We start from the raw sequence: 14557 nt of genomic DNA on the forward strand, positions 1-14557 counted from the left end.
CCGACGTATAAACACTGTATCAGTGCACTTATATTGATTTACATCACTCCGACGCAAATTCATCTTATGAAAAACTTGAAACATTCCTTGCTCTGTGCTTGAAAGGTGTCTTCACTCCTCCGATAATAAATAAATCATAGTGGGCATGGCCCTTGTCCCCGGATTCGTATGAATCTCTGAAGCCACCTTTATATTCTGGCAGTTCTCCATCTGGACCCCGCCTTGCTTGTTGCCCACTCATCACCGTGCGACTGAACTGCTTCTCTTGCGTCAGGTAAACAAACAATTAACAATTTGGCGAGAAAAAATAATGACGTCGTCTCTTTCTTCGTATTCGGGAACTGCGATCGATAACAACTATCAAGCCACGCTTGACTGGTTTGATTTATGCTTCATTTTTCTCCGATAGACGGTAATAGAAGAGGATTCCGTGGGCTTGCCAAAATCATTTATTCGGTAAATCAAGGTTGTTTATGTGCACCAGCGTTCTCTATGAATTAACATTTATCTGAAAGTGAAGCGCTGTTTGAAAAAGTGGAGAAGTTCTGGATTAAGAAAAATTGCGGCTCATTTTATACTGCGATTTAACCGGCAGAATATTATCCGTGAAAATTATTCAGCAATTTGCTTTCTTTCGCTATGGTAGATTTTGAAGCAATCAAATTGAGGGCGCTCGACGAAAACACTGAATAGTCTTGGTCGTTGCGCTCTAACATTGCATAGGCCTATAGGCCTACTCTTTGTGGACCTTCAAACAAAAGAGGTGCAGGAAGTGTGAACGCTTTGTGCACTTGCACACGTCCACACGAGGGGTTTCCCCTCAAGTTTTGTGCCTTTTTGGGTCAGGGTTATTTGTCGCAAAATGAAGAGGACCACCCAAGCAAATCCTGGTCAAAAAGTTGGGTTGAAATTATTCGCAGTGCGAGTCCTCCGGCTTTTCTTAAAGGGAATATACATTATTATTTTGCTTATGCTGTAATTTTCAGAAATGGATGGATTTGGGGGTTGGTAATAATATAGCAAATATTGTTACACTGACTTTTTTACGTTTTGGGTTCAAGATGCTTTAAGAACCAAGAAAAGCAATCATTTTCCTGTAGTCTGTTCCCTGACTCCATTTAAGATGTCACAGGTGTGTAATCGATTGCAAACAAAACCAGACTAACTAAATATGGTCAACTGCAAGGGCGGATCCAGGGCGGGGGGGGGGGGGGGGGGGGGGGGGGGGGGGGGGGGGGGGGGCAAAGGGGGCCATGCCCCCCCCCCCCCAAACGAAACCAATTTTTTTTTTATGTGACATCGCAATAAAGGCAGGCAATGAGTACACCACCATCTTTTCCTCAAAAAAACATTAGTTAAAGTGGTCAGAAATTGCCTCAGATCGCACCACAGAGCATCTAGAATCCAAAAAATTTTCGGGGCCCTTAAGCGGGCCCCGAACCCCACGCCGTAATTTTGTTGACCCACTTTTTGGGGGACCAAAATTTTTTTTTGGCCCCCTCCAAAATTGTGTTCTGGATCCGCCCTTGGTCAACTGGGGCCAGTATGTGAAAAAAGCTCGAGTCGAGTCATTAGGTCAATTCAAGAAGGTCGAGTCGAGTCGAGTCGAGTAAAATATTTAGCTCGAGTCAATTCGAGCCACGAATATTTGAACACTTTATACCAAAACTGATAAAAGGAGGCCATAAGTTTAGCCGGCGTTCGAATCCAAGAGCTTTAGAAGAAATTGCCCAAAGCCAATGATGAAACTACGAATTGGAAAATGTGTTTTAAATCCGGTTCCTGCATGGAAAGTTTTAATTTTGTGCGTTCTAGAACCGTGAGGTGGGAGTCTGACAAGCGGCTGCTGTACCGTACTGTATACGCAAAGTGACGTTTTGCATTTGTAAGTCATTGCACATACTTTTCGCAAAGTTTTGCTTTTAATTTTGGGACTCGAACCTTATTATCCTTTGCTCGAGCAACAGCACCAACAATCAAACTTTTTGTTTCTACTCCGATTTTATTTATAAAAATAACATCTTCATATTCAATAAATCCAAAGAACTTCTAGTTCGTGTTTAGGCCTCCATCTTAATTTTTCTTTTACAAAAAAGAAGAAGAATCAAACGAAATCATTTTGAACACAACTCTTCAAAGTCCGGGTAAAAAGCCAGTTTTATAAACACTTCAATGTAGTATTCCTAGAAATTGGTTCAGCTCGTGTGCCGGTGTGCCCGAATTAGAAAGTGGTAAAAAGCCCCAACCAAACATAACACAGTAAAACGTTACAGCCCAGAATGACCTGTAATGGTTTTCTAATAAATTAAGTCATAAAATATTGGTACTACGCTGTACTTGTTTACAGGTCTGGACTCCGTGCTGGCTGGCACTGAGACTCCCAAAATTCCTGGAAGATGTGATGGAGGAACGACGTATCCATTACCAAATTGTCGGGGGCGGGGAGGGGGGGGGGTGCAAGAGGGCTCGAGTAATATTTTTTTGGCAAAAAGGGGAAGGGGAATAAGTATATTTCCACACTGTATTTAAAGGGCATGTAATGTATAGTTTTTAATGCATTCCTTGTAAATGCACCTTTGTGTCCCATTTCTACCTTATTTTCAATATGACCATTTTTAAGGGCATTTTGGTGCCTTTTTAGTTTTTATGCATATGCAAATTTACATATTCATGAGCAAAAGTGTGATGTCATTTCAGGCAGAAAACGCAATGTTGTAGTTATTTCAGCACATAAATTTGACAGCAATTTGGATATTGTGCTGGCGTAAATTGTCTATGACTCGCTTTATGATTGAAAATCTGACTTCTGACAACCAGGGAATTCAACTCATTGATAGGAATGACCCCATCCAGTCCCACAGATTTCAGAGTTTAAAAAATGACAAAAAACTTGACATTTTGTTACAATTATTGTAATACATGTGTATTATATTACCCCATCACCTTGATTTGCATTAGGGACTATACAGGGTGAGTCAAAAAGAAAGTGATCGGCGGATTGGGCCAAAAAAAGTCTCCGGTTTCTGGTATGCGCGCGCGTCGCCGTAGCCATGCGCATCGGCATAATGAAAAAGTTTTTTTTTTCAATGAAAGATGATGTCTCAAAACCGCCAAACTCACTGGTTTGACTGGAATCCTGCTGCTGCACAATTTTAGATGGGGTTACGATCGAGAATAAGCTTTATGTGGCCTCTCTGGACTCCCATATATTTGCACTAAGTTTAGTCGGGCACCATTTGCAGTCATCAGCCGACATTTGAAGAAAAAAAAACGGTGGAAAAAAAAGCCGCGTCGCCACGCCACTTTTTTGGGCAAGCTCCATACCAGAAACCGGAGACTTTTTTTTGGCCTTAATGATTTTTCTTAACAAGCCATCAAATTTGATACACCATGTCTCAACAGAGTATGTTCTTCCACTCATCTGATTCTTGTTTTCAACTGATCAATGCTATCAAAATGTATGCACGTTTTACTGAAAGAAGACGTTTTAATGGCTGTTCTCGGAATGGCATTGGAAGCTATTTCAAAGACAAATGAGATTTTAAATGAGTCAAGAATGAAACGTTATTTTTATTGTCAGATTTTGTGTTTTGAATATGAGGAACAAGTCTATTCCCACCCCCCCCCCCTGAAATATTGACGGCGATTTTTGTCTGTTTCCATTGCAAGTTTTCGTTCGTTCATGGGAGTAGGAAAACATTCGTTGTGTTTAATGGGTATTCTTCAGTTCGTAGAACGGTAAATGATCAGTGGTGGTGGACAGCTGAATTTTGTAACCTTTTTTTTATTAAAACAAACATAACTTGGAAACAGAGAAAGTAAATTACGTGAACTGTTTACTATTCAAAAGCATGTACTTTATCCCCATGTTAATTTTATTTTTATGGAATGGAGCAAGACACATATTTATATATTTTCCAAATAACATTAGCATCTTGAATCAGTGAAGTTGATTAGTCCACTACATTGTTTTCTATCCTATGATTTCTACACATCTGAGTATGAAATATTCAATGAAAATTAATAAGCTGGCAAGATTGAATTCTGTGTTATCACCTGTTAATATGCTGACTAGTGTCTGATCATCATTATTATAATTTTGGCACAGAAAAATGTTCAAGCTTTTTTTATCCAAGCAGTTGCAACTGAGAATTATATCAAATAAAAATATGATCAGCTGTTGAAATCTATGACCAAAACAAATGATACTTTCAGAATTTGAAGAGCAGCAGGATGAAATATTTCAAATTAAATAAGCAACATATTAGTAGTTATAAAATAATTAACAGAGAAATGGGTCATTCAGGAGACATTTCCATAGAATTGTGTACAAAACTTTGTCGACCTATAACTCTTGACCTGGTTGACCTGACCCGACCCAATTAAAACTTTCCCTATTTCTAAATGACTCCCCCCCCCCCCCCCCCCACTATCTAACTTTCCTGCAAACCAATCCCAACCTTCTCTCTAAAAGGTACTTGTGACCTTACGGAGACATCGAAATATCTCCCTAATGTCACCCGTCTCCCAAAGTTAAGATTAATAACAACAAAATGTCCCCCAAGGGAACATATAGAGTTGTCGTGGTTTTACTTTGGAATTTACTCTCTAAATGTGAAAGAGTGAAAAACTCGCTCTCCAAAAGAGTAAATCTCTTATAAAACCACTCCAAAAGAGTGACATTTTCAGACTTTCGAGGAGCCATATAAGTGGCAAGTCTAAAAAGAGTGGTCCCTTATTTTGGGTCCACTTTTTCCCCCGTCCCTGTTACATCTAACATCTATGATTTCCACAATTCTGATGCACTCCTTAATGCAGTCGTCTTCCAAGAGTGATAATGAATAGCAAGCTACCTACCCAACGAATATAAAATTGTTTTGAAGTCATTCTTAATGATACTTGAACAGCTAATTACAAAGTGCCAAGGTAACAGGGATGATGTCACTCTTTGGACCCCAAATTAAATTTACAAAATAACCCTAATTGACTGACTTAATATCTTCCCCAAACCCTTGTTTACAGTTATTTATGATGCAAAGCACACACTTGACTCCAGATTATAACTGCCAAAAAAAAAAAAAAATTATCAGGGTAGAAAAATAGTTAACATTATGTACAAAACCACCAACAATTCTGCATAAAATTTCATTCTCTCTAAAGCTATCCAAAAACACCAACAATTGTACATAAAATTTCGTTATTTCAAATCTATCTCTCCAATTATACAAATTTTATACTTCTGTATCAAACGTATATGTAGAAAATGTACAAATGTATTTAAAAAAAAATTAAGTGCATAGGGGAAATTCGTTCTTTCAAGTTTGCCTCAGGCAAGCGCAAAGTCTGCGACAGTTCCGTAGTCGAGTTAGACAATTCTACAAAAGTTGCATAAATAAGGGTCGTTCAGATGGAGGGCCATCTCCGAAGATAGCTCCAGAGCTAGCTACAATCCCGGCCAAAACTCACTGGGCCCCCACCCCCAGCCAATGTTGTCTCTCATTAGGCAGTCTGTGCTCGCGAGATGACAACATTGACTGGGGGAGCAGGGGACCGGAGGAAGGTATGCTCACAGTGGCGCACCCAGGATTTGGTTTTGGGGGGGGGAGGGGGCCTCAAAAAAAAAATTTTGGGAGGGGAGGCCTATTTTGACGTTGGTGGCGCCACTTACACCCCTATTATACTACTCAAAAACAGGCCACATTCATATCACCAAGACCTAATCGTGGGACTAAAAAAAAAAAAAAAAAAAAAAATATTGACAACCTCTTTGGGGGGGGGGGGGGGTTCAAGCCCCCTGAGCCCCCCCTTGGGTGCACCACTGTATGCCCACTGTGTCCCAAACATTTTGGCCGGGATTGTAGTTCCACCAAAAATAGTTGTCATGTTTGGACGCCACTCAACTCCGCCTCTAGAGCTATCTCAGGAGCTAGCCGGGGCAATTGTAGCACCACAAATCTGTGGGGCTAAGCTCCACTTTCAGGTCAGTGGGGCTTCTTTTTATGACCTAGCTCCACCATTACTTCTCGTTTGAACGCAACCGACCTAGCTCCACGCCGATGCATCCGGTCGTCGTTTGTTTTGTCTGATTCACCGTGTCACCCATGAACATATATAACACAACCTCTTTGGTGACCATTTAACTTCACTGAAACTCCAGCTCCGTAGTTAGCCATGATTGTATGAATGTGAGCACATTTTCAATTTGATCACAGAACCCCCGTTGAGTTCATTAATTGGAAAAGAGCTAACTCAAAAACTGCTCTTATGTCTGAACATACCCATTGAGAAATCTGTTCACACGCTTCAATGCACCTATGGGACATGCCAAAATTATGATGTAACGCTACTGTGGTTAATTATAGACAAAAACACTGCCACAATGCGGCGGACATAACCTTGGTGTCCCACGAACAATCATAACGTACGTTTCCAGATTCGCATGTTAAAATTAGAAAGAAACCTTTAAATTACAAAAATACATATATCACAGTAGTTTCTTTATGATGAGTCTGCGGCACACTGAGTACACATAACGTTTAAATTGTTTTGTAAAAAAAAATCATTTCAAACATTTACAAGTTCTACAGAAAGTGTAACATACGGTTAACGTTTGGTGTTTTTTCCCTCCTTATTGTGAGTGACCAATGTGGGTTAAACTCAAATAATATCTGTGGGGATTGAAGGTCTAAAGGCTACTTGCAGATTCTGAAGCCAACGTTGAAGCCAAACCACTAACAAAACCTGGGTTTCAAAAACCTCCATTGTTAAGTCTCTGTCTAGGTTCAAAATACAGATTTAGTCTGGTTCCCCCATACACATATCCTTCGCGTCATAAAAACAAACCCAACATATATAATTATACTAAGTCAATAAATACACCTTTTAACTACATGTACATGTACATGTGTATATTCCTTGTTATAAACACACTCGTAATTTGTATTCAATGCAATTACATTCACTTTGGATGGTTTGCATTCAGTAGTTGCTGTTGATCGATCGCCTGATTGGCTGGCGGTTGTATGAAAGAGTGGCTGTGATTGGTCGGTTTAGTCAAAGGCTTCGTAGATCTCTTGTTCTTCTTCTTCCTCAGAGCCACTACCATCTACACAAGAAAAAAAACATCAGCATGAAATGTAGTGTGTTAACCAGTTAAGGATGTGACACGGTCTGACAATGTATATTCACAGGGGCGGGTGACGGGTTAAATTGTCAAGCTTTCCCCGGTGGACGTGTATAACACGTCAGTGGTTACCCATGGTTTTGTTCACACTGTGTTGAACTTGCACTTGGCCGCTGTACGCGGCCTGTCGTTGTGCCAAATATTGCTCTGTGGCGGGGCCTCAGGGTGTTACAAAATATGAAGTTATGGTGAGAAGTATCATACAAATAAACTATTCATAAGGTGGAATTTTGCGTCAGGGCAATGTAAATCAAATTAGGTTTTGCCCTTCACCGACGTATAAACACTGTATAAAAACTCAGTGTGTTACCTTCCGAGTGAAAGTTGGAACAAATCACTCGGGTGGGACTCGAATAGTTTATGCGGTACCCACTGCTATGTTCATCAGATTCGAACCAGCCAACCGATCCCGTTAGCTCGGTGGTCGAGTGGTAAGACGTCTGCTCTAGATTTTTTCTAACTTTCATTCGGGAGGTAAAACACTGAGTATACAGTGTTTATATGTCGATGAAGGGCAAAAGCTAATTTGATATCGTACAAATGTTGTACAAATGACTCTCCAGAGTCAGTATTTTTGGTATTTGACTTAATTTTAAATGATATATCTTTCAAAAATGATATTCTACCTTCCTACCCGGTAAATTTTACAGTTTACGTGTACACGTACAGTAACTGGTTCGTTGACACATCGCACACGCGGTTCAACATTCGGCTGAATGAGAATCATGTCCCGAATGATGATTTCAGGATTGTGTCACGAGAGGGCGCAATTCAAAATGTGACTCGGCAACTTTGGATTTGAAATAGAGATCCTGAATATTGTGTATAATGCTTGTTCTGTTTTCTTGGAATAAACAGCAACCACAGAGCTAAAACTTCATCAAGTTAGTTTTTAAGCACCCATCTTAAGATTTGTGAGCACTTTTGTTGCTTCAAACCAAACAAAATGCACACATTACAAATGGTCCATTCTACCAAATAAACACTTGCAAAAACTCAACAAATAGGTTGGAATTAAAACCATCTATAATCTGGCTCCCAAACTTCTCTTGCACATGCTGCGAGTGTAGGCGGTAATGTTATCTGCAAAGTGTTGATAAACTTAAAAATCATCTTACCGCAAGGAATGACATCGTCGTAGGGTTCTTGAAAGTCAGTCTCAATGGCTACAAAATCTGCATCGACAAAGCCGTCTATCAGGAAAAATAAAGAAAGGAAATGTTTCAATGAACAACTTAAAGCCAAGTTGGTGGTCCATTACTGATCTTAATTTCAGTACAGGTCTGCTGTTCAACATTAACTAGAGCTTGTTCAAGATTGAAAGGCATTTCACAGGCGCAAGGTACATGTAAGTCTATGGTTTGCCAAGGAGTTGTAGTTGAGTCAATCACAAGTCAAACCACACATCAGGTCACCCACGCTTACACAGGCATAGAAGTGGGGTACTTCCTTTGTTCTCGTTTACTAAAATTTTGCAATGTCTCACACTAATTTCAAAATGCTCTTATTTGAACCCGAATTAATTTCCTGGGCTGAAATTCGGACTTAATATCCCTTTTCTAAAACTCTTCCATTTGCGACGGATCAACACACCTTGGAAATTCCTAGTTTTGAGTAAAATCTCATATATCTATTTCGTGAAAAACTTGTGGGGTACCAAAACGGTACCCCGCAAGTCGATGGGCATTCCTTGTGGGGTACCTCCCATTGTTCCGGTACCTCATAAGACAGTGTTTATACGTTCACAGGTACTGAACAATGACAAAGGAATGCCTAGCTGTCCATGTTCATTTGAGAAGCTTGTGACTTTATTGTGACTTGATGACTTGTGGTTGACTTTTGGGGAACTTGCGAGGACTTGTGCGGACTCGCAAAGACTGTGTGGACTTGTGAGGACTTGAAAGTAACTTAGGGGAACTTTGAGAACTTGATGGGACTGAGGACTTGAGGGGACATGTGAGGATGTGCGAGGCCTTGTGGGGACTTGCTGGGACTTAAGGGGACCTTTGAGGACTTGAGGGGACTATTGAGAACTTTTGAGGACTTGTGGTGGACTTGCGATTACTTGATGGGACCTGTGAGGAATTGTGAGGACTTACGCGGACTTGCGGGAGTTGTGGGGACTTGTGGGGACTTGTGTGAATTTGTGAGGAATTCCGAAGACTTATGAAGACTTGTGGGAGCTGTGGGGACTTGTGAGGACTTATGAGGAGTTGTGGGGACCTTTCGGGAGTTGAGGACTTGTGAGGACTTGGAAGGACTAGTTGTTGGGACCTGTGAGGACTTGTGAGGACTTGACAACTCTAGTTAATCAAAGATTCCTTGTGTAACGTGCTCATCACTAAAATATAGGATCTAAAATAGCGCCCTCTGTGAGTACAATGTTGACCTATAAAAAAGCTTGACACTCACATCTTCCTTGCAAATCCCTCGCTAGCCACTTCCCTGGTGGGTTGCCGTCTCTTCTTAAGACCTCCAGTCTGTCGCCTCGCTTACAGATCAGATCTGTCCTCTCGTAGTCAGAGCCGCAGTCCTGTGTGACGGTTCCCGAGTCTAAGACTTGGATTTCTCCTTTGATCTGTGAGCAGACAGAGACATTTTTAAAGGACATGTTATTAGCATCTGCGACACAGTTTGCCGTTGAGCAAGATTGACCTCAGGTATCTTCACTCTACCCAAGCTGGTCAACCGCCGTTGGACTAGTCTAGTTAACTATTCAACACCAGCCTAGTCATATTGTTGGTTACAATAGTCATGTGTATCACAAGACGCAGTAGGAAGCAAGGACCAGGAAGTTTTGTGATGAAGGTTTGACCATCGTTTGACTGGAGTTGTTGCATAAGTAGCGTCATGCATCTAGCACAAGTTGACCAGTGTTCCTCCATTGAACATTGGCCCACCAAGAGAAGGCATACGGCCCGATCTACTATTCTTATCCCCCTTCTGTCCTAATAGGGTTAAGCTCCCTGAGCACTTTTAACTAAGATCATGGTGCATTATTATAACCCGTGATCACTGGGCCAATGAAATATTCCAAAGCCAATCTCAGCTCCCTGGGGAGTAAACAGCTTGATGCTGCCATTTCGGCACAAAGCAGCTAAAATCAGACAGTGGCGCGCACCCAGAATTTCGCTTTGGGAAGGAGCTCACAATTTATTTTTTTTCCAAATTTTTTAGAATTTAAAAAAGTTTTCAAAATATTTTTCCCCAAATTTTTGGCTGCAAAAGAAAAAAAAAAAATTTTTTTTGGGGGGGGCCCGACTATTTTGACATTGGTGGCGCCACTTACACCCCTATTATTCTGCTCGATAATAGGCCACATACATATCACCAAGGTCAAATTGTGGGATTAAAAAAAAAAAATAAATAAATGACAACCTCTGGGGGGAGGGGCTCAAGCCCCACAAGTCCACCCCCTTGGGTACGCCACTGAAATCAGTCACAATAACCATCTCTATCCTCACAGGTACCCATTTACTCCTGGGCGGAGAGAAGCAATGCGTTACCAAATGTCTTACCAAGGAACACATGCACCACAACCCCAGGCTGGAATCGAACCCACAACCTGCAGAATTACCCGCAGATGGCGAGTTCAACGCTTCAGACTGCAAGGCTACGGCACTCTAAACAGCGACGTAGATTTGAAAAAAACGTTAAAAAAATATCTAAGCCAGTCTTCTACTCACATTGAATTTCTTCTTCATTTCCTTTTCTTCTTTCTCCTTCCTCTTCTTCTCTTCCTTCTCCCGTTTCTTGCGCATTTCTTCCTCCTTTTTCCGCCTCTCCTTTTCCAGTCTCTCCTGCTCTTTGCGCTGCTTCTCCTCCTGTTTCTTGGTCGACATGGTCTTTCTTGGAGACAGCAGTGAGGATGGGGTGGTGGTGGGCCTGGACGCGACGTCAGCCGAGTCGCTGGACTCTATTGATGGTCTGAAATCACAAACGATAACAAAGTAATACTGATAAATAATCATGAGGTGCTTATATAGCGCTTCATACCAAAGGTCTCAAAGCGCTTCACAATTTTTACCCCTGTTCATCAGGCAATGAGACCAGTTTTTCTGCAGCAGCTCGAGATCAGCGCAATCTGGTCTCTACCTTCACAGGTACCCATTTATACTCCTGGGTGGAGAGAGGCAATTGTAGTAAAGCATCTTGCCCAAGAACACAAGCACCATGTTCCCCGTCAGGGTTCGAACCCACGTACCATGGAACATGAGTCAAACACCGTAACCACTGGACCACGGCACTCCACATGATTGGATGGTTTCCAGATTTGAAATAGAGTCAAATTTTGAACTCATAAAAAAAAAAGGAACTTAAGACGACAAGTCACAGCAAGCCTTGTAAAGCTGGTCCCAGAGTGCACATACGTTGTGTTCAATTCGGGTGATTCACAATGCAGTGCGCCACCAAGAGTTTGCCACGGAGAGTTCATTTCTCCCAGTGCATTGTGGGAGACGGTCGATGAATTCACAGCGCGGGACATTTGAAATTGTTTGTTTTTCCAGTCAGTAGTTTTGCAAGCGTATGATTCGAGTATCTGTTTGCCCTTTTCTTTTCTTTTTATCAATATGTTTTTTTTTTGTAAGGTGGCAGAATGCTATGCTCCAATCTATCACAGATTAGCTCAAGTTGTCTACTGACACACATTCAAATGAGCCGTGTTTTGTCGACGGTAAACTTGAAAAAAATTGACTCTCCTTGGCAAACTCTTGGTGGCGCACTGCATTGGAATCGCCCAAATTGATTCAGCATGGCTTTTCACTGTAAGTATTATGTACAAACTGGGCTGGATTTAGCCCAGCCATTGGCGTTATGGGGTAATCCTATATGATGGTACTGCCCGGCTAACAAGTGACAGTCAGTCAGTCAGTCAGGCAGAAAGAGGACACTCGGCTTGCCCTCTGGGACCAGCACATATCCTTTTGTCCTTCTTAGTGTCCGCATCAATAGATGAACCGAATGATCAAGTGAAACTGAGAAAATGTAAGCTGGACTTTGAATTTAGAAAAGTCTATATATGAAAGTGAAATCTTGTAACCGGTGCATTCAACATGTATGTGATGAAATATTCAAAGAAATTGTGCAAGCTACTCCTACATCGTTACAATGAGGTGCCTACTGCGTGCTTTTAATGCGATGTTAAAATGAAAGGAATGTACTTCATGACATGAATGCTTGGAAGACTACGCTTGTGCATGCATCGAGGTTCCAATTTTTGAGTAGCTATTTTAAAGGCCCCATGCAATTCAACTTCTTTAATGTAATCCTTGGAAATACACTTTTGTGTCCCATTTAATCTTATTTTTCAATTTGCCACTTTCAAGGGTATTTTGGTGTCTTTTTGCATTTTATGCTAATGCAAATTTCAATATTCATGAGCAAAAGTGTGACGAGTTGTCTCAGGCAGAAATCCCAATGTTACAGCTATTTCAGCACCAAAAGTTGCTAGAATTTTGGATATTTTGCTGTCGTGAAGTTTTTCTTCAACCTTTTTAACCTCTCATGCATTTTCAATTGACAAGGGGGGGGGGGAGGCGAGGAATGGTCATGATGTGATGATGCGATGAAGATGTGAAGAATTTTCTGATAGATTTCTTCTTAACTTTTAACATCTGTGGCAGCGGCGTCACGTGAGACATACCACTTGCTCGTTGGCCTGTTTTTCTTACATGTGCTGCCAACCGAAGTGCTACGCCCTTTGGTCTTGACTTTAGGCCAAGTCTTTTCCGGCTGCCTGGTTAGAGATTTCAATTCAGATACAAATCATTTCCAACCTCTAAGATATTTTTTTAATTCATGTTTGATGTTGGTTCTTGGTGAAGTCTTGTTTTTGTTAGCATTAAATATTCCAGGAGAGACGATTGCAATCAAACAGAATGATTGTCAGCAAGAAAGTTGTAGTAAAAATGGCGGTGTCCTGACAGCTCGGTTTACGTCCAACGTTTCTGGCTTAGCTCAGATTGTTCACATGCTGCAACTTGACACGGTGCATAAAGAGAGAGTTAAGAGGGAGTGGACCACATTGTTGCTGTATGCCCGTCGCTAACATAAAGACGGAAGGGTTTACGCACTTTTTAGAGTAAAACAATCGTGCGTGCTTCACGCCACATGCAGGCAAACCACGGAATCCCGAGGCAAAGTAAAGAAAAATACAAAACCCAGAAGTTACAGACTGATCATCATCAAGGCTGTGATTTGAGGTGACTCGCACATGTACTAGCATGTTTGTTTATGGCGTAAATCGAGGATTTTCCTTTGTTCCTCTTCAGTTTTCCTTTGTTTGTAATTCAACTTTTTCATTGGTTTTGTACACGTTTTCTAATTGAGGTCGTCCTCGATTTGGTGTCTGTTCTCGATTCACCGATGATGTTGCACGTGTGTGTCCTCGATTTACATCATGAACAAACGCCGGTACGTGTACACCCAGCCTCGACTCCATGGGCGCGTGCGCGTTCCTTACACTGATGACGTAATGACGCTGATTGGCTATTCAGAGCGTACTGCGCGCGCATTTCGAAGATTGCACACCGGGCGCGCCCATAATGCGCTCGCGTGCTTTGCACGTAACGTCATGTACGAAAAAAAATTTGTTATTCAAAAGTCACAATGCCTGTACGACATGGATTATGGCAGCCTCGTTTTTCGCTAAAAAAAACCCCTGTATCTGCGGTTGTAAAGGCACGAAAGGGGTACGTACATTTAATACAAATCATTGCTAAATAACACAACGTCCAAACATTATGTTTGAAAGGATTGATTCTTCAAAATCACAACTTATAACATTTTAAAGATGGCGTCGGCACGTAAAACGGATAAACTGCAGCCTAATTATAATGTGCCATATTTTGACACGTTTAAATTACACAATTCCAGGGGTTACGATCGCGCAAGGCATGATGGGAAACAACATGGCGCAGCAAGATCGTACCCACGGGGCACGAGGTTGGTGTACACCCAAGTGTACGCGGGCTGGGACTTTGACATGGGTGCAGTGCGTGAATATGTAATGCAGGGTGTATACATACAGAGGACTTGGTCATGTGTGTGATCAGATGGATCTGGGTTTCGTCGTGTGTTTGGAGTCGGCCGGATAATAAGTTATACACGTGTAACTATGGCCAGCGATGCGCGCACGATGATGCAGCACATGCACAGCCTTGCATTCAAGGCTACTGGCTATGTGGCGCACAATGATTTCGATATATTTTCTTCGGAAACTCGGGCGTGGAGGGAAACTGTTTATACCTTTTTTGTTGTGCGTCTTCTGTGCTCACGTCCAATGCTTCGTACAGCTCCTCGCTTTCCTGTTAAAAATCAATAATTGTATAAAACGTTTTTCATTTACAATTACACGAGATATCTGTGTCTCTG

At 41.6% G+C, this 14557-nt stretch overlaps 1 protein-coding gene across 4 annotated transcripts in view; it reads right to left on the bottom strand.

The window, feature by feature from the left end:
• Nucleotides 1-6623: 6623 nt before the first annotated feature.
• LOC119737733 (FYN-binding protein 1-like) overlaps nt 6624-14557 on the bottom strand; it is a 28218-nt gene continuing 20284 nt past the window's right edge. For 3 of the 4 annotated variants that reach the window (XM_038212288.1, XM_038212287.1, XM_038212289.1), the window contains 6 exons: nt 14432-14490; nt 12789-12920; nt 10870-11110; nt 9596-9761; nt 8302-8376; nt 6624-7105 (listed from right to left, as the gene is read on the bottom strand). In XM_038212288.1, coding sequence (XP_038068216.1) covers nt 7050-7105; nt 8302-8376; nt 9596-9761; nt 10870-11110; nt 12789-12920; nt 14432-14490 — 729 coding nt within the window. In that variant the 3' untranslated portion in view covers nt 6624-7049. The remainder of the gene's footprint in view (nt 7106-8301; nt 8377-9595; nt 9762-10869; nt 11111-12788; nt 12921-14431; nt 14491-14557) is intronic. The other variant, XM_038212290.1, reaches the window with a different exon arrangement.

This window comes from Patiria miniata, unplaced genomic scaffold, assembly GCF_015706575.1.
Source record: "Patiria miniata isolate m_02_andy unplaced genomic scaffold, ASM1570657v1 HiC_scaffold_3, whole genome shotgun sequence".
NCBI classification, from domain to species: Eukaryota; Metazoa; Echinodermata; class Asteroidea; order Valvatida; family Asterinidae; genus Patiria; species Patiria miniata.